Source organism: Epargyreus clarus, unplaced genomic scaffold, assembly GCF_041222505.1.
Source record: "Epargyreus clarus isolate Ecla_fem2 unplaced genomic scaffold, WU_Ecla_fem_2.2 ptg000019l, whole genome shotgun sequence".
In the NCBI taxonomy this organism is placed as follows: domain Eukaryota; kingdom Metazoa; phylum Arthropoda; class Insecta; order Lepidoptera; family Hesperiidae; genus Epargyreus; species Epargyreus clarus.
Window position 1 is genome coordinate 3,080,212 of NW_027332227.1, and position 26,197 is coordinate 3,106,408.

At 34.9% G+C, this 26,197-nt stretch overlaps 1 protein-coding gene across 1 annotated transcript; it reads left to right on the forward strand.

Moving 5' to 3' along the window:
• LOC140750490 (terpene synthase-like) lies at positions 1-24,904 on the forward strand. Its single transcript, XM_073084039.1, has 8 exons — positions 1-203; positions 504-658; positions 7,002-7,146; positions 7,544-7,664; positions 9,596-9,735; positions 22,391-22,493; positions 23,338-23,465; positions 24,156-24,904. Exons 1-8 carry the CDS (start codon positions 159-161, stop codon positions 24,258-24,260), a joined length of 942 nt encoding a protein of 313 aa, XP_072940140.1. The 5' UTR covers positions 1-158; the 3' UTR covers positions 24,261-24,904.
• The last annotated feature ends 1,293 nt before the right edge of the window (positions 24,905-26,197 follow it).

A 26,197-nucleotide genomic window follows, 5' to 3' on the forward strand; every position in this document is an offset into this window, starting at 1 on the left:
TGTCACTGTCGGCCGTGACTGACTTTATTGGTTATATTTCGTCTTCTGTTGATAGCTAAGTTCTGAACCAGTTCGTGGTGGAAATAATATTTTCCTGCAATTATTTCAAATTCCTATACGAAAATTAACACCCCGATATAAATAACAGTATTGTAACTATGTCTCAAATTTTTGCTAAAGGCGGCGACAAAGATCACGATGAGGTAACGTTACTGCAGCGGACTATTGATTTATTTTGCCGCAACCTGAATTTTTATTTATTTGAAATGTTTACTCCGATTTTATATTATTATTAAAATTTATCTGGGTTATAGAGTATACTTACATACAAATTAAATTCTCTAAAATATCTGTTCCATTTTTATTTTAAAAAATCTTTTACATCAATTATATAGAAAGTGTATTTAAAAACAAAATATGTAATTTATTTGTTACACTTGGTTACTTATCATTCTTAAATTCACTGCTTCTGTAGCCTTATAATCATTTTTATTTAATTTCAGAAAATCCTCATGCCCTTCACATACATCCAACAAGTACCAGGCAAGCAGATTCGCGCGAAGCTCACTCTGGCCTTCAACTACTGGCTGAAAGTCAGTGACACCAAGTTGCGGGCGATTGGGGAAATTGTTCAGATGCTGCACAACTCCAGTTTGCTGTAAGTAAACTTTAAATTGCGGTTAATGAGATCATGCTTGCATTAATAAAATTTACTCTATAAATATTCAACCCCAAGTACACCTATTTTTGCCTTCTAGCCGCAGTGTTAAGTGCTGTTGTACTACATAGAGAGTTGTAGACATACTTTTAGGAGGCATTCCAGTTTAGTCCTCAAGGTCAAGGTGTCGCTAAGACACATATGTGGCTGACTTCAAGTAGGAATATTGAATTCTATCTGGGATTATTTACAGATGTCCACGGGGGGCAGTAGCCACTGTAGTAGGTGTATTGCATGCTCGTCTGGTACTCGTGTATTAAAAAATAAAATAAAAAATTACAGTTCTAGTATGTAGTAGATAAAATAAAAGATAATAGTAGATAATCTAAAATTTCCGGTACATTTAAATTTACAAAAATTTTGGGACGAACCCCTCTGCATACTTGTGCGACATCAGCTTCTTGATTCTGCACATGATATTGCAGAGAGGGCTCGTCTCCTTGCAGTAGCAGAGCGGGAGTCGGGGTTTTGGCTACAGGCATATCCTTCGGGAAATATAGGTACACTTTTAGACAATCTAACTCTATCAGTTTGTACTCGTTTGCGTCTGGGTGTAAAGACAGTTGAGCACCATCGCTGTCATTGCGGTGCAGACGTCGATGTATTTGGACACCATGGACTTTCTTGTCAGCGCAGTGCTGGTCGCTTATCGCGCCACGCCACCATCAATGACGTCATTCGTCGGGCTTTTGTCAGCGTCAATGTGCCGGCTTGTTTAGAGCCGAATGGTCTCGCACGTGACGATGGCAAGCGGCCTGACGGTATGACCTTAATACCCTGGAAGGGGGGAAGGATGTTGGTGTGGGACGCTACGTGTGTCGACACACTGGCTCCTTCTCACCTCCAGGCATCATCATTTGGCGCGGGGGCGGCGGCTACTGCTGCTGAAAACGCCAAGCGTCATAAATATGTTAGTTTGTGTAATAACTACATATTTGTGGCGTTTGGTGTTGAAACTTTAGGTCCATGGGGCCCGGATGCTTGGCAGTTGTATAAACAACTGTCAACACGATTGGTTGACGTCTCTGGAGATCCAGGAGCTGGCACGCATTTCGCTCAACGAATTGCTATAGCAATTCAAAGAGGAAATGCTGCCAGCATCTTGGGTACCTTGCCCAAGGACAGCGATGGTGATCATTTTTTATGGTAGTTTTTATGTTTTTATATTTTTGTATTTCGTTTTTGTATATATGTACATTTTGTAAATAAGTTTCTATTAGTATATAATATGATTTTTTTTTTGTTTAATTAGTATTTAATTTTATTGTTTCAAATATTGTATATAACCTTTTTATTATCCAATAAATTCATTAATACGTGTAAAAAAAAAAAAAAGCAATATGTATTATATGATTTTTATTTTATTATTGTGGAATTGAAACATTTTAATATGCAAGGATTACTCACAGTATGCGGTTTTAATTTCTTTATTGCTGATATTCCGACCCAATTGGTTACTTGATGGATCATGGTCACAACTGAGCTTCATTACTTTCCTTGTTTAGTATGAGAAGGAATAGCCAATAGATATAAAAAAAATCATAGATGGTTTTAAGATTGGAATCCGATTGTTACTTTATGCAAATTACAAAGAATGCATTCATGTGATGCGTAAAGTTTTTATTAGTGTTATGTGTGGTACCCAGAAAAGATAAAAAAATTAGTCGTAGAGTACATAGATTAATCTACATCTAGTACATATTAATGGTTCGTCCCCACTGCAGTTTCGCCGTGACCACAATCCATGCATCTACATCAAAATATTGGCAATAAAGAAATGGAACTGTGTATCATGAGCACCCATAACATATTAAAATAATTATCAATTAACTCATGTAAGAAGTAAATTTAGCCAATTAGATCAATGTAATGTTACCTAATAACATCATAATCAATCTAACATAAATATCAATTTGTAGGGTTCCATATAGTATAGGATGGATCCTTATTATTAAGCCGCGGCTATCTGTCAGTCTGTCACAGGACTCTATTACTACTCTAGTACTAGTTCTCCGTTCTCTAGGCTCAAGTACTGTAATAGACTTAAAAAAACAGAATATGTATAATGGTGCCCGCTATAACAACAAATACTAAAAATAAAAAAAGCAAAGTAAATGGGAGTGCCATACCAGAAACTGCTATTTTTGCGTTTTTTGCTTTATCTATTGAACCATAATAAATAAACAGTTTAAATGTTCAAATGTGCTATGATATGATAAATACTATAAGTAAAAACGAAATAAAAAATTGGTGGTACGGAACCCTCGGTGTGCGAGTATGACTCACACCTGGTTGTTTATTCCTCTTTTACATTTTTTTTATAACATAAGAGTAGCAGACAAGCAGACAGTCCATTTGATGGTAAGTGGCTTTTGCCGCCCATGGACATCTGTAATCAACCCCCGACAGGATTAGATACCTACCTGAGGTTGGCCACAGATGTGCCGCTACCCCTGAGGACTAAGCTGGAACGCCTAGGAAAAGTATGTCTCCCTTATCAGACCCTCAAACAATAACACAGCAGCGCTTAACACTGCTGTTATAGGGTACAGCCCGCGCTAATCTGCTAGTCTGCTCTGAATATAGAAACGAGACGTGTCGAATAGCAAATTCTAGGTATTAGCGGGACGAAGACAGCGCGGGACTGACACCCGCTGCTCTCTCGCCCACGGGTACATAGCTGCGTTAGTGTGCCCTTATGTTGCTATGGAATATAATTATGTATGCTTGTATTTGTGCGCAACAACTTCAAAGCGGACTAGCAGTTTGGCGCGGACTATACACATTTTTAATTAAGAAGTAATGTTAGTTGTAGGTAAACAAACAGTTTTATTTGTTACAAATTAACCACATGTGTGTAACGAGATTATAAAAAATAAAACATTCAATGTTTTCCTCATTCTGCCTTTTTGCATTATTTTTCGGGTAATTAAAATAATGTTTAATATTTTCAAGTAATTATTTTTAAGCCTTTATTGCAAACATAATTAGTAATATTACATAAGTAATTTCTCATATATAAAAATAAAAAGAAGTGAAAGCCTAGTGTTTAAGAAACTCGGTCTCTTGATCGACGAGTCTGAGTTTCAAATCCCAGGTCTCTGATTTTGCAAACTTACGTGCGTATTTGAGATTAACTATTTCTCATTTTCTATCTTTTTTATGTAAGCCAAAAAACTCCGCTCCATGGTTCATTGGCATGTTATCAATTTTTGGTTTTGTTTTTGTGTGATTTTTCTGGTCTGGCACCCAGTGGCAGTAATTAATAGATATTAAATAAGATAATCATGAAATTAATGAAATAAATGTTAAAAATTATAATTTTGGTATCATATAAAATAAAAATAAAGTTAAAACCAACACCAAAGAAAATAATTTGTTTATGTCATTGTAATTATAAAAATGTGTGACGATCTGACTTGAAAATAATATGACATGGTGACAACTTGACATAGTGACAACTTGACTGGTTAAAATTGTGACATTTTACAATATTCTGTTATCTGTTCATCTACTTTTGGTACTGACTGTATCTCGCAAGTGTGACTAATGTATGTAAGTCGCAAAACTTACCATATCAATACAAACCTCATTACATAAATTTCAAGGTATTGTGTTGCAGTTTACGAAAGAATTTTGAGAAAGTTTCTTTTTGTTATGAATATGAATGGCAGTAGATAATAATCAACACCTTTTCTTTTTAAACGGCCTTTTACATTGATTACGCATGTCCATGGGCGCCAGTATCCACTTAGCATCAGGAGGTCTGCTATTCATAAGTTGACGTCAACCCATTACCGTTTCACTGCTGGGTATCCTCTTCGTGTGAGACGCATTAGGGCCATTGTCCACCTGGTCAAATCGAATGTTCAAATAGAAGAACCTATTTTTTAAATTTAAATCAATTTTAATATAATATAGTTATTTATATTTAAAACAATGTTAACCATTGTATAACTTAAACCTAATAATTATATCCTATGACAGTCTCCAATGTTACCGTCTATAAAATATTGTTGCAGCAATACACGGATGTAATGAATATAGAACTCAATAAACATGTTATTGGTTAACGCTGACAAATTTTAGGGACTAATTATTCTGGGCAACCCCCTCAGCATGGGCGAGATAAAAGTAGTCAAATAGGAGTATGCCTCTATCCCTTAACAAGACTGTAGCTATGTCCCCATGGGCGCGTACCCATGTACCTACTACTACAATGATGGATAGTTAATAATGAAACAATTTTGAAGGTGGTAGAACCCTTTGAGGTTCGTCTCCGGCGGCACCACCGCCACACCTATTTCTACCTAATAACAGCAGTGTTAGGCTCTGCTGTGTTCCGGTTTGAAGGGTGTGGTAAGGGAGACATACTTTTCCTAGGCGTTCCAGCTTAGTCCTCAGGGGTAGCGGCGCATCTCTGGCCGACCTCAGGTAGGAATATCTAATCCTATCTGGGGTTGATTACAGATGTCCATGGGCGGCAGGAGCCACTCACCATCAGGTGGACTGCATGCTCGTCTGCTACTCTTATTTAATAAAAAAAATAAAAAAAAATAGTATGGGTCACAAAAAACGCGCTTAACAAGCCGCGATCGAAAAGTAACAATTTACATTTATTTAATCAGTCACTAAAAAGTCACTAGTGCGTGCACTTGCACCATTTTTGCACTATCGATTGTTTTATATTTTTTTTTATTCAGCCCTCTTCATCTTCATCTTCTTTCGTGTACTAATTTGTTGATGCAGTTTTTATTTTTGCTGTTAAATACTATCAAAAAGTTGGTCTATGATATTGAAATGTAAAATGTGCAAAAGGTAAACTGTAAAGGAAGCATGAAAAAATAGGACTCTTTTTAGATGTTATTTTTATATTTTTTTATCAACTTTAACTATTCGCGGTGGAAAAAACATTATTTAAAGTTTAAAAAAAAATATGGCCGTTTTTGCATGAAAGAGACTGAAACCAACTAAAACATAATGATCGAGTTTTTAGTTTAATTACGCTTGCTACCAACTCCGTGTGAAACAGTACAAAATTTTATTGTATAATTAGAAGAGGTAAACAATGGGTTGATGACGATGACGAAAAAACAATGTGCATCGTTGCGTACATTCAAAATAACTTGGGAACCCCTCGATTTAATTTAACTATTTAATTATTATATTAAATATTACATATGAAAAAATTAAAAGTTTAATTAAGTCTAGACAAGAGAAATAAAATTTTAATGATCATCATTATAATTACTAATTGCTAATTTAATGGTATTTGTAATGTATTTACAAAAAGTATATAATTAAGTAATTATTTTTATTACTACTGTTTACGAGTTTCTTAATCAGGTTAGAACTTACTTTTAATTCCTTAATTAATTCACAAAGCAAAAGAATTTTCTTTGTTTCTTATTTCTCTGCGGGGATGCTACATCGGGTTGGAAGAAATCAAATGTAACATATACATATTTCTTCGATGACCCTAGTACTCTTGCAAAGTATAGGTGTAACAGAATCATACATTTAAACTAAACAGGTTTCGCAAACATTTTGCGTTTCAAAAGAAAGTGTAATGCTTTTCAATGTCACGTATTCAAAAAAAATATTTCGAGGCTGAACACACTTGATCGATTATTCTTCTTATTATTATATTACTAGCTGACCCGGCAAACGTTGTATTGACATATAAATAAAAAAATGTTAAGGGTGAACAACCCTTATCACTTGGGGTATGAAAAATAGATAGTAGCCGATTCTCAGAGCTATTGAATATGCATATAAAATTTGGTGATAATCGGTAAAGCCGTTTCGGAGGAGTACGGTAACTAACATTGTGACACGAGAATTATTTATAATAAGATTTTGTTTCAATCAATATTAATTATGTTCTTCAAAGATCCAACTGAAAACGATAAGTTGTTTTTCTTTAACAAATAATGTTAGCGAGAGTTTATGTGAATTTGAAAGTAAAATAGGGGTCTTATTTTTTAGTAAAAACCGGATACACAGTTACTTATTAAAAGCTTTAAGGGATGAAATACAAAAAAAAAAATTTCAGCAGTCTTCAACGATATTCAGGGAGTTCCATTAATTTTATATTATTTAAGTTTTTAAATTTCATTATTTCATATTCATTATACTCACCGTTATGTTGTATCGATCTTTCTTAATTTTGTTATCTTTAGCAATAATCAATCTTACCCAAAGTTAAATATTTGTCAATTTTTGTAGGAAATAACTGTTCAAGATAAAATTTTCTACTATTTTCTTATTATATGTGTTACAGTGTGGACGACATCCAAGACAACTCGATTCTCCGACGAGGCATCCCCGTCGCCCACTCCATCTACGGCATCGCCAGCACCATCAACGCAGCCAACTATGTGATGATTATCGCACTCCAAAAAACCTTGGAGTTGGGGCATCCGTTGGTAATATTTACATATTTGTTGGTTGTTAGATATTTCTGATTCTTATTTCGGAGCAGCATCCAATTTTTTTTTAATTCTATCTAACCGGGAATGAACCCAGAATCTTCCGCATATCAGACAGGTATAGCGATTAAGAAACGTAGATTACGAGACAATAATATGCAAGTATAAGTTCTTAAAAAAAATCTCAAGGATGTGTAAGGTCTTCTTGGTCAGCGCGGACGAGTATGTCCCAAACCGCTTTCATTCTGAGGGGAGACCCATACTCAGCAGTGGGGAAGTAGTGGGTTGACGACGATAGCGACTACTTCACTACGCGGGCCTAACTTAGTGTGAACATACTTCTAATTTAGTGGGAAACACATAATAGTAATAATAATTTTCATTACATTTCCAGGCTACAACGGTATACACAGAACAACTTCTAGAATTACACAGAGGCCAGGGCATAGAGATATACTGGCGGGACAACTTCCAGTGCCCCTCCGAAGATGAATACAAAGCGATGACTATGAAAAGTATGTAGTATTTATTTGTAAGTAGTAGTATTAAATACTTATTATAAAAACTGGTTTATTGTTGCTACTGGTTTGTATTTTAAAAATTATCCTCTGTAAAGGATGTAAGTTAACAGGATATTACTGCATACTTATTATATTTGTGTTCTATATCTCTCTGTATCCATCAACCATTAAAAACCTACTGCTGTATAAAGGTCTGTACAATATAATATTATTACGAATAAGTATAACTACAGACGAAATATTAGTACACACGTAAAATATAAACATAAATAAAATTGAATTCATTCTGTACTTGATTATATAATATGTTTATTGCCAATGAGGACTAGGTTGAAAAACTTGTATCTTTGCTTTACGGCGACCTTCGGACAAAGTATTAAGCCAATTTTATAAGAAACTAGTATTATAACTGAAAATGTTTACCTTTGGCAATGACTGTGGCGCCATCTGTGGTCGAAAATTGGTCGTTACCAACTCAGAAACCTTCGTGAGCTCATGTACAACAACTGTGCTTAAGATCAACACATGATCAAATACATAGTTTACGATTCTATAAAGGACATACAGAAAACATTCATTTTTATATGTATGTAATAGTGATCTTTCTTGTGGAAGAAAACGAATGTTGTTCTGTAAATAGAGATTTATGTGACATTGAATTAAACGTCACAAATAAATAGACAATTGTAAAATAGTTCATAGAGAAAAAGTATAAATTAAAATAAACTTTTTGTTTACATGTATAGATACATAAATAAGTGTTGACGTATGTAAACATGATTAAAAGTAATCGTAACCTTCCTAAATTATTTCTGTACAATACCACCTTAATTAAATCTTAACTGAACATGACTTATAATGCAAGAACAATATTTTAATTACATTACACCAATCTCGTATATTTCAATGTCAATGTAAGTTAAAACACATTACCGTAATTTTATTTACGTGTGTTTATTTTTAATCTCAAAAAAATATATTGTAAAATAAAATCTACAGTTATGTGATGATGGGTATATAATCTAAGTAATTGCCTTTTTGTGATTATAATTATACTAAAATATAATTAGGTAACACAAAAAATATAAATTACTTGAGTGTGTTACCATGTATTTGAAGAAAAAACAAATTAATTACATTTTATTAAATAATTAACGCTAGCGATAAATAAGATTAACTACCTGATGGAAAGCAGTCATTCCTCTGTGGACATTTGCAACAACATTTGAGTTACAAACCAAACTTATTTTGACTTTATGACATTTTTCTTTCTTCCTTACGACCTGCGTAAAGGATCGGTCATCATACCTATATGACACGCAGAGTGTTTTGGGTTCGCCCCCAGGCAAATAGATATCTAAATTATGAATATACTGTTCTGGGTCTGGGTATTCGCCTTTGTGTGTGTCCATAGCAACCACTACTCGAAAAAGTCCTAATGGAGACCACATCTTTATTAACTTGACCATTTATATATGTGTCTTGGTATTTCTGCCTCATAACAGCAGTGTTAAGCACTGCTGTGTTCCGGTTTACAGGGTGTGGTAAGGGACACATACTTTTCCGAGGCGTTCCAGCTTAATCCTCAGGGGTAGCAGCGCATCTGTGGCTGACTTCAGATAGGAATATCCAATCCTATCTGGGGTTGATTACAGATGTCCATGGGCGGCAGTAGCCACTTACCATCAGGTGGACTGCATGCTCGTCTGCTACTCCCATATTATATAAAAAAAAATAATGAAATCTTTGAACTCTATTTTAACCCACTTTGAACGGAAATTTTGAATTGATGTAATTTTGAACCCTTATCAAGAATTTTGTTCCATTCTCCTTATCAGGATCGTCAGGATTAACGATTTTCCTTGTGCGATTTTAGCGTGGAGGTTAGATCTTTTTGAGTATCATTTTTTTATTTCTAATTCCAGAGACGGGAGGTTTATTCATGTTGGCGATCCGTCTGATGCAACTGTTTAGCGAGAACAAGTCTGACTTCAGCAAACTATCCTCCATCCTGGGGCTGTACTTCCAAATTAGAGATGATTATTGCAATCTGTGCTTACAAGAGGTTAGTATGATAAGTAATTGTTTTATGGGTCAATGTATACGTTTTTATAATGAAACTTTCTACCGAAATCAGAAATTTGTCAATTAATAAATTTAAAGCCATAATCAAAATCAAACTTAGTCGTAAAGCTTATTATAAAATTCCTGATTATATTGATGATAAAACAGCTTGGAACTGATCAATAACAAAATTATTAGCTAATTAAGAAAATGTCAAAGTGTAGCGTATCTTGCTGAACATTCTTTTTTTTTTTTTTAGATAAATGTAAAGCAAGATTCTTTAGCTACTGCTTTATTAAAATATATAAAAATTATGGCAATTAAAAAAAGGGAAAAAAATAATAATTATTATTAAAAAAAAAGACAAACCCACTGAGTTTCTTACCGGATCTTCTCAGTAGACGTCGCGTTCCGGTAGTAGTTTAAGAACATATTGTAACTGACAATTTGTAAGTGTCGCCGTTGGCCTATACAAAATAAACATATTTCATTTCGTTTCATATGAGCATTATAATCACCGTCGTGGATAAAGAAAAAGAGACAAAGAGAAATGAGTAAGTGAGAGACAAACGAGCAAAGAGACGAGAGTATATATAATTATCTAATACAGTGTAAACTCCATGTAACGTCACTCGATTTTACGACAAACTCTCTAAAGCGTCGAAAACAATTGGCTTAGTTGGTTTAGCTTGTATTCCATACAATGATACACTCTACATAGCATTGCACCCACTCTCAATAACGACCACAATTGAGTAATAAAAAGTACCTTTTAAGTTGCTAAAATTAGTAAAAACTGCGCACCTGTGTACGTTCTTTTGTCGCTTTATTATCCTAGCCCGCAATAAACTCGACTGTCGCTATCATGCATACGAAACTTTCTCCACCACCAACTTCTTCACCAAGATGCCTCAATATCAGAAGATATGAATAAAATAATTAAAAAAATACAACAAAATTACTGGTGCAGCAAAAAACGTCAGACAAAAATAACAGTCTACACGCAATAGCGTTCAAATAAGATTCTTTTTTATGTTCATAACTACTAACACTAGACTGAAATAAACTTTTTCTTTTTCTAATTCTGATTTTTCTTCTCTCCATTTAACGACCACTCTCTATAACGCCATAAAATGCACAGTCCCTTCAGTGCCGTTATATAGAGTTTACACTGTATATCTTTTTATTAAAGGGGACTGGTCTGATTCGTTTATTTTTATTACATGGGACTGGAGGGTCCACAGGTACTTCGGTAGTACACTTTTATTTTCAGATTATTCTGTAAAATTTAATAGCTTCTGTCGCCAATTTTTACGTTAACGTAGGGAAGAAAAGACTTATACTTCGCTGACATGGGGGGTGGAGGGGGCAACTGAAAAATCCTGCTTACGTAATACTTGAATGATGTTGTTATTGTAAACATTAGTGCAAATTATAAAGAAAACGATTATATCTTAACAAGTGTCATTGACTTGGGTACGGAAAATTAAAATGGCCACAAAAAATATTAATTATGCATTTTTATTTAAATTTTTAATTATAAATTAATAACGTAACAATTAATTTAATTACTAAATCAACATAATATATTTTGTTAAATTGTTTTTTTAATTATTTTGGGTATATTAAAGAAGGGTTACATAAATAAGTGATGTTTGGTACACGTTATTGCTAGCTGCTAAATTCGGGATCTCCTCACAGCATGTAAAGATTTGTGGGCGTTCTAGTCAAGTTATAGGGTTTATTTTTTATTATGGGGAGGTTTCTAATATTTTAAAAAATATCATAGTTCAGGAAAGTTTTATTACAATATTGCATAAACATTATCTTGTTTCGTACCACGACCTCCTTAAAACAGTTTTGTTTTCTTCCTGCCGAGTGATATAAAAGAACGAGTAACTTGTCTATTCCTTATCCAAGAGGAAACGAGACATCGAAACTAGTGCATGTCTTTGGCACCATAGTTTTGATTGTGTTCCTTCATACGCAGTTTAACACACTTAAATCCTTATTCATTTTTCGCTTATCCATTGTATAAAACCAACTGAAATTGTTATATTTTGCTTAAAAAGTTAAATTTCCTGCAAAAAAAGAATGAATAATTTCAACCGACATAATACAAAACTGCTTATTGTAATATTATAAGAACAATCTTACTTTAACGAGGTCGTGGTACGAAATTACAATGTATGATTAAAATAATGTTGTTTTAAGACCCCTGTTCATGGCTCATATAATAACTTTACCTAGTTTCAATTGGCGGCGCCACTCACAATGTTAGCAGTACCATTGTACCACGTTTCATTGTCCGAAGGATTTAACATGTCTGATTCATAAAAACAAGTTATTCTATACACAAATCGGTATCAAAATATAGTGGGCTGTTAACGGTGTGTAATTGATGAATGCTTGTGAGATTGCTTAGATATTTTCGAGTTTTTGAGTTTGTAAGTAAAAAACTTTTGCGAGCTGCACTGACATCTTTATTGCGTTTTTTGACAAGACATAGACAATAGTTATTATTTTAAATATTAAAATTGTTAAGGTTCACAGTAAGAACAGGAATGACAATAACCATAGACATGCCGCCCACCAAAGGACCGCAGTCCTTTACAAAATAGATATTAAACCTACATTTACAAAATAAGTTTAACAAGTTGTACTGAATTTTGACATTTGAGTACACCACATACTATAAGTTACCACAATTTGAATTACAATGGTTTGGTTACAAACTCTACATACTTTAACAAATATATCACACAATCTTTAAGATTCGTCGTTCGTAAGCCACACTGAGCAGACGTATTGCAACTTTGCTAATAAATTTAAATAACAAGTGCTATCCAAAATAAAACACAGTAACACAAGAAATAAATTCCAATTCGTGTACTCCTCGAGCTCGCAGTTACGTCGTTTCTGACCGCCCTAGCTGGAAGATAACGAACATCGATGCGCGTGCGGCTCCCCCCACACCCGGAGGAAACGGTATGGCTGCTATTTTTTAACTCGCTCACTCAACACCTGCACTTACTAGCATTACTGAGTGAAATTGTAACTACGCATTGTGCACATGCATTGCTGATACGCTAGGATTGAAGTTAGCAAGCAACATAACATTACCCAACTACACCCGCATTGTATCTCAAGCTAAGCTAGCTTCTCGATATCCACAAAGTGTTGTAGTCATTATGAGCTTATTGCGTTCTCCCTCTAAAACTACAACGGGCGGTGGATCGCAGCCCGACTTAACCAAGCTAAGAAACATGGAAACGGACTTTTCTGTTACTATGAGAAAACGAAAACAACCATTCGACAATGAGTGTAAATGTTCCAAAGAAATACAAGATATACGTATTGAGCTAACTCGTATGACCTCTCTACTTGAAAAATATACTTCATCGAATGAACAATTAATGAATCTAATGAAAGACAACATTTCGGAAGTCAAGACCCAGATTGCAGAAATAAAAATAAGCAATGAACGAACAATAAACTCAATTCAAGAAAATATTTCAGAAGTTACAACACAAGTTAATCACATTAAATTATCATCACTGAATATCGAAACGGAACAAAAAGACATCATTGCCAGGGTGACCCTGCTGGAGAACAAAATAGGAACAAATGATAATACCAAGCTACAAGAACTAGAATCTACAAAAAAATCTACACTATCCACACATTTTAACACCCAATCATATACTAACGAACAACTGATTCGTGAAATGCAAGAGCGTAATGAAAGAGAGAAAAATCTCATACTCGTGGGTCTGCCTGAACAAAGTTCGTTAAATGCACAAGAAAGAATATCTAAGGACGAGACGGAAATAACAGATATTATACGTAAAGTAAATACTGACTTGCCCAAACCAATGAAAGTAATACGACTCGGCAAGTTCAACCCGACAAAGAACCGTAGTATCAAAGTTTGTTTTAATTCAAAAAGCCCTGTTAAAGTATTACTTCGCAATAAAAATATGCTACCTGAAAACCTAAAAATATACTCCGACCAAACTCCTGCCCAGCAGAAATACTTAAAAAATCTAAAAGACGAGTTAGACGGCCGCATCAAAGATGGAGAGACCAACCTTACCATAAAATATATAAATGGAATACCTTGCATCACACAAATCGTGCCAAAAAACTGAATGCCATAATGGACGCTACAAAAACAACTGCATGTAATAACACCTATCAAGTCATACATGATTACCAAAATATACAAACAAACAAATCTCGATTAACATTTCTATACCTAAATGCACGTAGTATCCGTAGAAAAGGAAAATTCGACGAATTGAAATGCATTATTAGATCTATACCAAGAACTACACATATCATCCTACTAACCGAGACGTGGATTCAAAATGCAACACAAGCCGCTGAATTACAACTACCGGACTATACTCACTACTACAATTACAGAACAGACGCTAAGGGTGGCGGGGTATCCGCTTATATACACAACAACCTGAACCACAGTCTATCCGAGTCAAACTATCAAGATGGGAACAACTACCTTTGGATACAACTCAAACAATATGGGTTATCAATTGGAATAGTATACAATCCAGGTAATACAAACTTTAAAAAAATCCTTGAGACATATTCTTCATACTTACAAAAGAAAAAAAGAGCTATAATATTTGGTGACTTTAATGTGGACCTTTTAACCCAAGATAGAAAAACGAAACAATACAAAGAACTAATAAAGGAATCTGGATACACAATACTAAACAAAAACACTAAAAAATACTGTACAAGAGATTCTACCACTCGAAAATCAATTTTAGACCACGTCTGCACGAATCTAAAAAACGACTACTTCCACATGGCAATTATCAATTCTGACATGTCTGACCATAAGCAAATCTACCTACAATTAAAAATACTGAAACCGCCACCGAAGAAACAATATAAATACGAAGCGATAGACTATACCAAACTATATACAATAATGGAAGGATCCATGCACAACGAACATAACACAAATTATACAAAACTAGAAAATGATATAAAATACTATATACAGAAATGCAAAGTAACAAAGACTAAAATAATCAATGAACCACAAAAAGACTGGATAAACAAGAATATAATCGATGAAATCACCAAAAGAAATTACTTATGGACGGAATTCAAGAATAACCAGGACAATAAAAAGATAGAAGAAAATTACAAAACACAAAAAGACCATGTAACTAAGCTAATTCAGAACACAAGAGATAATTACTATTATAATAAATTTATTCAATGCTCCAACAAACCTAAGAAAATGTGGAAATTAATTAATAATTTAGCTTGTAATAAAATCAAAAATAACTATGTTCCTTCAAAACTAGTAATTGGATCTTTAGAAATAACCGAGACACGGGATATTTGTAATGAATTTAATCGATACTTTACTACTGTAGGACCACAGTTAGCAAATGAAATCCCTAAATATTTTCATGACAATTATACCCAAGCACTATCTCATAAACAATATCCTACTAAATTTACAACATTTGAATTATGCACCGCGGACGAAATTACAAATATCATAAACAAACTAGACACTAACACTAGCACGGGTCTAGATGGTATTAACACAAAATCTATCAAATGTATAAACAAATTAATTGCCCGTAATTTAACCAATTGCTTCAATAAATTATTACTAAAGGGAGAATTCCCGAACACTTTTAAAATAGCAAAAATCACACCTATATATAAAGCAGGACTTAAAACTGATCCGGGGAATTACAGACCGATCTCTGTCCTGCCGACACTGTCTAAAGTCTTCGAACGGATTCTATACAAGCGACTAATATCCTATCTTAATACAATTAATTTCATCTTTGAGCGTCAATACGGATTCCAGTCCAAACGCAACACTTTAGCAGCTACGATAGATCTTGTTACCAAAATTAAGTCTAATATCGATAATAAAAATATAGTCTTAGGTATATACATTGATCAAAAAAAAGCATTCGATACAGTCAGTCACAGCCTATTGATAAAAAAGCTACAAAACATTGGTATTAGTGGAGCCGCTCTTAAAATGTTCACGTCCTACCTATCAAATAGATCACAAGTAGTCAAAATTGAAAATAGCCAAAGTGAACTATTGCCTACAACATGCGGGATTCCGCAAGGATCAGTTTTGGGCCCGTTGCTCTTCCTAATTTACATTAACAACATACATGAAATCGGATTGCACGGCCATATTACTTTATACGCCGACGACACCTGTCTGTTTTATTTCGGGTCCTCAATACACGATATTGTAACCAAAGCTCAAAGAGATTTAAACATATTATATTCCTGGTTCAGATTCAATCTCCTAACAATTAACACATCCAAATCAAGCTATGTCATTTTCAAGGCAAAAAATAAAACCATTCCTCCCCACAGATCTCTAACAATTAATAACGTAGCGTTGCAAGAAAAAAGCAGTGAGAAATATCTTGGCTTAAGGATGGACTCCCAGCTCACATGGAATGCACAGATTGAACATATAAAAAACAAACTCACGTCGCTTTTAGGATCACTTCGTCACATCGTCAGATGTATACCAAATCGAATACGCTATACAATTTATAACTCCATAGTTAAGCCACACCTACTTTATCTTATAGAAATATGGGGCAGCGCAGTTAAGTCAAAAATAGCTGATTTACAAAGAATTCAAAATAAAATAATAAAAATCATTTTTCAATACCACTTTCTAACACCTACTTTTATAATATATACAGAAACTAAGCTTATGAATATAAAACAATTATATATTTTCAACACATGTATTCTTATTCGAAAAATATTAAAGGGCATTCTCCACACTAACTTATCATTTACGAAGTTGAAAGAAACGACCAAGCGATCGACGCGTCGAGCGAGTTTTTTAGCAATACCTAAGATTCGAACTAATTATCGAAAAAGAAATATCACCTTTGAAGGAGCACAGTTATACAATAAACTTCCAAAAACTATAAAGAAAACTGACTCATTTAATGCATTCAAAGTTAAACTAAAGGAATATATTACAAATAATTACCTAAGCATAACAAGTTAGTAATAAAATGCATTAAATGAGGGTAGCAGCGGTCGATTCATTGAACGAACGACTAATATATTTAGCTAATAATTGTTCTCATGTAAGTGACTGTCCGTCTTTATGAGAAATAAATTCTTTAAACCCAACTTTAACAAAGCTTCAACTACACATAAACAAATTTATGAAAACATCTCATAGATGGCAAAATTTAACATTTTTTTAAAGTAATATCTTTCGTGGTACTACTAAAAGGAAAAACAACATTATAACATTCAGTGAATGCTGAGTGAAAATAACATAATAGAAAAATTTACATTAACAATGTTAAGTTATAATTAAAGTAATACTGAAGTTATCAGTCAGACTGTATTGGTAAATAACAAAGTTTTGATATTGATCGTTTAACCACATCACTCGCACATCTTACACTATATACTCTAGTAACATTGTCGGGACCAGGATGTTTAGCAACCACTCGCCCCAAAGGCCACTTGCCTGGAGGCAACTGTTCATCTTTAATAAGCACAATATCTCCTATTTCAAACTCTCTCATATGTTTTAACCACTTAGGACGTTCTTGTAGTCTAGATAAGTACTCATTTTGCCACCGGTGCCAGAAATCCCTCACCAGCCTTTGTACATATTGCCATCGTGATAAACGACTTAAATTAATGTCCCGCAGATCCGGACTTGGAATGGTAACAGGAGGTTCCCCAATTAAAAAGTGACCGGGTGTAAGTATTTCAAACTCAGTATCTGTGATGTCAATTGGAGTCAACGGTCTTGAATTCAGACATGCTTCAATTTGACACAATGTGGTAGTCATTTCTTCAAAGGTAAGCCTGGCTGTCAAGATGCGTCGCAGGTGATGTTTCAATGACTTGACGCCAGCCTCCCACAGTCCACCAAAGTTTGGGCTGTATGGCGGAATGAAGTGCCACTGGGTGCCTTCAGCAGCCAAAATTTCACTTAAATGATCTGGCAATTCCACCTTTGCATTTTTCCACGCTTCAATCAACTGTTTATTGGCTCCCACAAAATTCCTCCCTTGGTCACTCCATAGATGTGTACATTTTCCTCTTCGTGCCACGAATCTATGAAAAGCTCCTATAAATGATTCAGAAGACAAGTCGCCCACTAATTCCAAATGTATGGCCTTTGTTGCCATACAAATAAAAACGGCTATGTAGGCCTTGTTTGATTTGGCTCCTCTTCCCCTTGACATTAATACTTGCAACGGACCAGCCAAGTCCACACCACTATGAAGGAATGGTCTCGCAGGTGTGGTGCGTACTTTAGGTAAATCTCCCATAATTTGTGTTCTCATGGCAGCCTTATATCGTGTACAAGTAATGCACTTGTGTATGAATGTCTTCACTGCATTTTTTGAACCAAGAATCCAATATTTTGAACGAATGTAGCAAAGCATTAATTGTATTCCACCATGCATCGTTTTCCGATGAGCATCTGCAATTATTAAATGTGCGAGGTGATTCTTGCTATCGAGTATAATGGGGTGCTTAGCTTCATCTTCTAAGTCTGAATTTCGCAGTCTACCGCCCACCCTGAGAATATTGCAGTTATCCATGTATGGATTCAAAGATTTCAATTTACTACTTCTCTTTACATAATACTTGTTATTTAATCTATGTATTTCTTCGAGGAAGTCTCTTCTTTGTGCTATTTTTATACACAACTTCAATGATTGATCCAGCTCTTCAACTGTTATATGCTTAGGTATGTCATTTGAAAGTTTTCTGAAATTTAAGAATCTTCTACAGTAGACTGTAACTCTTAAAAGCTCATCTAAGACATTATAATTTTCAAAATCTATGACATTGTTATTATCTTCAATTTTCAAATTTACGTTTATTTGCCTTGTCTCCATATCTGTAGGTTCAATGTTTAGTCTTGAGAAGGTTACTTCTTTATCTCGTAGCCAGTGTGGTCCGTCCCACCATAACTTCGTTTCTATCAGTTCATTTAACTGAAGCCCTCTTGAACCTATATCCGCTGGGTTTGTCTTGGATTGTACATGAAACCATTGCGAGTTGCCTACATTATCCAATATTTCAACCACTCTGTTGCTTACAAATGTTTTCCATCTTAATGGATCTCCACATAACCATGATAATACAACTGATGAATCTGTCCAGGCATATACTCTTTCAACAGGTAATCGCATAGCCTTCCTTACTTGAGTCATTAATCTTGCTAATAATACAGCGCCGCAAAGCTCAAGTCTCGGAATTGTAATTGGTTTCACGGGTGCCACTCTTGTTTTAGATGCTATAATTCCTGTTTCATATTTCCCTTTCTTAGTTTCTACTCTATAATATATGACGGCACAATAAGCCTTCTCTGAAGCGTCACTAAATCCATGAAGTGTGATATTATCTAATTCCTTCCTGTCTGTCTTAATCCATCTTTTGATTTTTACTTTATTTAAACTATTAAAACTATCTCGTAATCTTAACCATTCTTCCTTCAATGCATCTCCAACATATTCATCCCAATGTAATCGTTCCATCCAAAGTTTCTGTATTAAGATTTTAGCTGGAATTATTGCTGCCCCTAGCCACCCAAGTGGATCAAATAATCTCTGTATATCTGCAAGGATGTTCCGCTTGGTGACAACTTCTGGTTGTGATGGTAATTTTAATTGATACTGAAATGAATCCATCGTCATGTTCCACGTTAAGCCCAATGTTTTGATAGTACATTCGTCAGTTTCTTGTTCTATCTTCATAGTGTCTTCGTCTGCTTGCATTTCCTGTAAAAGTTCTTTACTGTTTGAAGCCCACTTTTGTAACATGAATCCACCCTTGTTTAAGATGTGCGCGATATCCTTGCTCAGTAGTATTGCTTCTGGAACTGTGAAACAACCACTCATACAGTCGTCAACATAGAAATCTTCTCTTATGACTCTCGATGCTTCTGTATAATCTTGACCTTCGTCCTCCGCAAGTTGTATTAAAGTCTTGACGGCTAAGTAGGGTGCAGAAGCTGTTCCAAAGGTAACCCGCAACATACGGTATTCTTTTACCTCTTCATCTGTACTCCCACGCCATACAATTCTTTGCAAATCCGCATCTTCACACCTTCTCTCTTCAGCTGTATATTCTCTCTTCGTTGATTCTTCTATACTCCATAAATTTCGTAACATGTTGTCTATATCTATTTCCAATTTTTGATGCATGACCAAGATTGTATTATCTGTTGTGTGGTCATGGATATTGCCAAAGAGAATCCATCCCAGACTTGTTTCCTGTGCCGATGGCGAGCCTGATGGACCTTTGATTAAATTATTCTTAATGATTTCTGTGTATACCATTCCATTGATGCCAGTTCTTTTGAGACCCAATGACTGAACTGCCCTTTCACTAATAAACGATGCCTGAGACCCAGGATCGATTAAAGCCCTCAAAACTATCATTTGTCCCGAACTGTTTCTAACAAGAACCAGTGCAGTGGCTAAAAGTGCTCTTTTTACATACCCTGACACCAAGTGTGAAGCAACAGAGACATCTTGTAGATCTTGATTTTCTACTTTTACATTTGTGCTGGATGAAGATCTGGTTGTGGTCCCTACCTGCTTTAACCCAGTATCTCCCTTATCATTTGTGATTTGATGTACAAGCGAGTGATGTCGTTTCCCACAAATTCTACAAGAACTCCTTTGTTTACAATTGAACACTGAGTGACTCGAAGACAAACAATTATAACACAAGCGATGATCTTTAACATACTCTCGTCTTTTAAAAGTATCTAATTTTGAAAAATCTTTACAATTAAATAAAAAATGATTTTTACCGCATAGGCCACAACTAATTTCAACTGAATTGACATGAAATGATCGCTCCCTTGTGCTACGTACAGCAATTGGTTGGGTTAAAACTAAGGTTTGAATACTAGACTCAAGGAAATTACAAAGACTTACATATGAAGGCAATTCCTTTTCATATTCATTACTCACAAATTTCTCCCATTCCTTGTGTGTATCTGCATCTAACTTTTGAGTAATCACAAATACTAAAATGGGATCCCAAGATTCCGTTGATATGTCCATACCTCGCAGACAACTCAGACATTCATTGGTGTTGTCAATTAACGCCTTCAAGTGAGATGGCGATTGATTTACGATCTTCTTATTACTAAACAACCTTTTTAATATCGCATCCACTGTGAGTCTTTTTTGTGAATATCGTTTTTTCAAAGCTTCCCATGCTGTACTGTAGTTACTTGCAATCATTTGATAGTTCTTAATGGTGTTTCTTGCTTCTCCTGTTGTACAAGCCTTTAGGTAGTGTAATTTCTGTACGTCACTAAGTTTGTTTTTATGAATTAAGGATAGAAATAAATCCTCGAAAGCCTGCCATTCCTCGTACGCTCCTCCAAATGTTGGCAGAGCAATCTTAGGCAGATGCACCTCGGCATCTGCCCCCGACGACACCGACGACGACTCAATTTCCGACGAAATGTGCGGGGAGGACTTTTTGGTAGCCCTTATATTCTCGAGAGTGTCGGTTAAGTCCCCCTTGACGTCCAGATATAATTCTTCAATCTGGATGTGCTTGTCTTCTCTGAAATATGGTATGGTTTCTCGTTGTTCCTTTTTGCTGCATTTAATTAATAATTTGTGGTTTTCTCGAAACGAGTCCCAATACTCTTCTACGCATTTAATTTTCGTTTGTAAGTATCCAACTGCCATTCTTGCCGACGGACATTTTTTATGATTGATTTTTGCCTTCTCTAATAACCGATGAAGATCTTCATTGAGTTCAACCAATTCTTCCACCGAAGACATCGCCAAAAGCCAATTGACGAATTAAGTTTAGCACGTGAAAAATGGCGGATGCACCAATTGAAAAAATTTCTTGACAATAACACTGTATTTTTGCTTGATTTATCCGGTTCGATTAAGGACCAACATGTAATTGATGAATGCTTGTGAGATTGCTTAGATATTTTCGAGTTTTTGAGTTTGTAAGTAAAAAACTTTTGCGAGCTGCACTGACATCTTTATTGCGTTTTTTGACAAGACATAGACAATAGTTATTATTTTAAATATTAAAATTGTTAAGGTTCACAGTAAGAACAGGAATGACAATAACCATAGACACGGTGCGATCCGGATAGCTTGCGCGATGCCTCTTTGTAAAGGTTAGGGATGACGATTCTTTCAAAAAAAGATTGATTCTTGAATCTATTCGAATTGCAGTGTAAAAAATCGATTTACATAAAATCGAGGCCCAAAGATTCGATTCTCCAAAAATTGATCTTTGATCTTTTCAACTAAAATTGACAAATATAGATAAAAATCAGGTCATCAGGACCAAACAAGCACTGAAATACGTACCGTCAGCAAAAAAAAATGTCTGTAACACATTCAACCAACTTCGAAAAGATCGACTTTCGATTTTCCATGATGAAAGATCGATTCACTGAATCGATCTTTCATTACTGGAGATCGATTAAAGTAATCGGTTTTTTGGCCCAAAAGATCGATTCTTCGATTAATCGATCTCAGATCGCCACCCTTAGTAAAGAGGATGCTACTGTGGCGCCACTCATTATGACCAACAATTATATTAACCTCTCGTTTATATAATTCCAGTATTCAGAAAATAAGAGCTACTGCGAAGATCTAACGGAGGGCAAGTTCAGCTTCCCGATCATCCACGCGATCATGAATCGGCAAGACGACAAGCAAGTTCTCCGTATCCTTTACTACACGATATGAGTGCTGACCGCTCATGTCTCGGGCTTCCACTGGGTTATACAGAGGGTTTTTGTGGTCATAGTTCATTTGTCATAGTGGATTTGTTGCGTCATAAATGCCTTAGACACGCTAATTAAACCCAGGCCTGAAATACAAAAATGTAGAATAATTATTTCTATATCTGAGTGGGTGACTGTTGTGGATTGTGGGTATTGTATGGGTGGGTTGCTGAGCTTAATTGGTGGGAGCTCACTTCATGGACTATTGACAAGAATTCGGAACTTTAGATGAGAACGCCATGAATAATATTTTGAGAAAAGCTATTGATATTGTGTAGAGAAACAAATTACAGTGATTTGTTGATATCAGTAATACCAATTAAATTTCTGAAGATGTTCTCCAGTTGTTTGGCTCATTCGTCATTCATAGAGGCTTGCACACAAGCTATTTTCATGGGGCAGGATGGTGGTGGAAAGATTTTATCCTTATTTGATTTGATGAGCATTTGATCATTTTTTTATTTTTATTATTTAAAACATATTAAGCCAAACAATACGGTTCAATTATGAAATTATTATTTAAAGAATGAATGTAATTTAAAATATAGAACTATACTTTTGCCCATAAAAATCTTTAGCGTTGTCTTACAGTTATAAAACATACGCACAGAAAACTAAATTTAATGAAAATCCAATGTTACGCACAAAAAAGCTAAATAAAATAGTACACTCACTTATCGTGACTCACCCCACGGGTATACGAAATCAACGTCCAAATCCACATCGCCGCTTGCAGAAGCTACCAATGGTGGCGAAGCGTGCGACACTCCTTAACGCGGACAGACATCCTGCGGCAACGCACGCGCGACGTCGAGGTGAAGCGCTACTGCATCTCGCTGCTGGAGCGCCTCGGCAGCTTCCGGTACACGCGCGACACGCTGCACGCGCTCGACCGGGAGGCGCGCGACGAGGTACGCCCCTACTGCTACTGCCACTGCTACTGCTACTAGTACTACTACTGCATCTCGCTGCTGGAGCGCCTCGGCAGCTTCCGTAGGAGTAGCGGCGCATCTGTGTCCGACCTCAGGTAGGAATATCTAATCCTATCTGGGGTTGATTACAGGTGTAATAATTTGATTTCACTTATTAATACTCAATATTGGACAAATGTTAAACAATGCAACTTTTAAATAATGATAATGAATGATATAAGGATTGTATAATATTATATGAATACTAATAAATTTGACTACATTTACTAACGAATTAGGAATTCCTGTAATGTTAGTGAATATGACTTAATAAATAAATAAATGTCCATGGGCGCCAATAGCTACTTACCATCAGGTGTACTGCATGCTCGTCTGATACTCCTATAGTATAAAAAAAAAATACAAAGAAATTTATTTTTTTTGCCAATGAGCCATTACTTTTGTTTGTTGTTTATTGTTACTTTCTAAAATGTGATTCTTATCTTAAAACGAAACAACAATGTTGTAAAGATGTGTTGCTTTTTCAAAATAAAATTCTTTGACTCGCTGTAATGAAATCAGATCTCTATATCTATGTAACTGATTTAACAAAAAAAAAAACAAAACAAAATTAAAATTCAGAGAAATATGTTAAAATATTATAATTATACAAAATAATGTTATTTCCAGGTTGCGAGACTCGGTGGCAATCCACACTTGGAGGCTTTACTGGATGACCTGCTCAGCTGGCGGCGGGAATCGAACCCCATAGCCGACGAACTCAACAGCTCGTAATCTAGACAATTTTACTTTATCTCATCGTGTAGTCGGTTGATTAGTGTTGCGTGGTCACGCTTGGTTTGGTTGGTGAGTGGATCATCTGTAGAGCTCTGTGTATGTTGTTATCCAAAGCTGGCACATACAACAACTTAATAGATGGATCTCAAATTTGATACTAAATTAGTTTATGGAAAGTGTTTTAATTTATTATTATCTTTTCATTTCAAACATACAAAACTGAGGAACTGTTAAAAACTAACTTTTATAATTTTGAAATTTTGGCGCGCAAACGCTCGTCGTAATTCTGTCTGACTCTTTAATCGATCTAAGATCGCCATCGCTACTTTAAACCAGTTGCATTATACCCTGCTTATAAGGAAATGCTCGAAATAAACACGTCAAATTATAGGGTTGCTTATCCACGTGTTCGGTATAAGCATCCTGGTTGTATATTATGTTATAAGTTATAACTTATAACATTTATAACTAATAAAATAGTTTATTAAATAAGAAACAATAGGTATTTAAATCGATAAATCATACTATTTAAAAAAAGTAGTGCATTTTGAAATGAAATGAAAAATTCAATTTATATTTATTTTAATAAATTTGTATGTGCCAGATTTAGTTAACCGGACTATAATAAAAGTACATTATGTGGAATAGGATTAGGATTAGCTAAAAATGCTGAAAGGAGTTACGAGGCCGATTTTGATAAAAACTAAAACTGCATCTTCGCTATCTCCATAGTTTCGGATTTGGCCCTGAAGGCCCGTTTGAAAAATTCACCCTGTATATTGAATTGCACAAGGGTTCAAAAATCCTTCAAACTGTTTGTGTTTATTTGTTAAAATTAATTAAGACAATAATTTGTAACTCAACTGAAGGAAATTTAGGAGAATTTTAAAATACATACATATGTATTATCTATATTGCAACCTCAAAAAACTATATGAAACTTTCAAACAAGCGTATGAGCTTAATGTCCTGTATACTGCCAAACAATTTTGTATTTCCTTTATTTAATATTAAAGTTGTATATTAGATATTTTAGATCCCCTGTGCTTATTGAAATTATCTTTTTTAATTTTAATTAATAAATAAAATCACATCTGCAGCATAAACAACTTGTATGTTTGAGAAGTCTCTCAAATAGTATCATAGTCATATAAATCATGTAGTCACATTTGTTAGGTTAAAAATATCAATACTAGAAGGACGTCAAAATTGCTACTTAATTTGGTTAAATAATATGTACTTATTTTGTGTACGAAAATTGGTGCTACAAGAAATTGATTTCTATACCAAAGCTTACTTAATTCAGTTTATTTTGTGTACCCTCACAAAAGTAATAAAATGTCGCAAATATATTAAAATTTTCAAACGTAGTTATACTTTTGATCCGTATTACGTTTATAACCTGTTACTAAACTTAGGTTCTTTTAAACTGTGATTCATAATTTTTTGCTTCCTGGTCTTATTGATCACACTGTTATAACATCTATATTATCGATCGTGTAAGTAAAATATATATCAATACATTGGCAAAGTGAGATCTCCCGCCGGGCTAGGTATTGCGTGATGTACCGTCGCTTCGCAAGTCGTCACGAGATGGCGCTACGATACCATTTTAGACACTGAGATTTCTTTCTGAAATATGGTGTTCAAATAATGTTAAAAGAGTTGTAAAAAGCTTAAGGGCTTATTTATAGTTGGTGATCAGGCGAATTCGCTGACACGCCAAAGACAAACAGTAACCCTAACATAGTCATTGGATGCTTGAGTCAAAAGTCCTCCAGCGAATTTTCGGGTGACTTCTACTGAAGACAGATCGACGGTCAAACAATCATATTCGTCTTGAGTCTAGGGATGACGATTCTTTCTGAAAAACATCGATTCTATACAATTTAATTCGAAGTGTGATAAATCGAGTCACAAAAAAATCGAGATCT

What these genes read in the sequence shown, in the direction of transcription:
- LOC140750490 (XM_073084039.1), top strand. Translation starts at nt 159, where the DNA reads ATGTCTCAAATTTTTGCTAAAGGCGGCGACAAAGATCACGATGAG. An exon ending in TGGAGTTGGGGCATCCGTTG is followed by an intron (nt 7,147 to 7,543) that starts GTAATATTTACA and finishes TTACATTTCCAG; the next exon opens with GCTACAACGGTATACACAGA. An exon ending in AGACGACAAGCAAGTTCTCC is followed by an intron (nt 22,494 to 23,337) that starts GTATCCTTTACT and finishes TAACGCGGACAG; the next exon opens with ACATCCTGCGGCAACGCACG.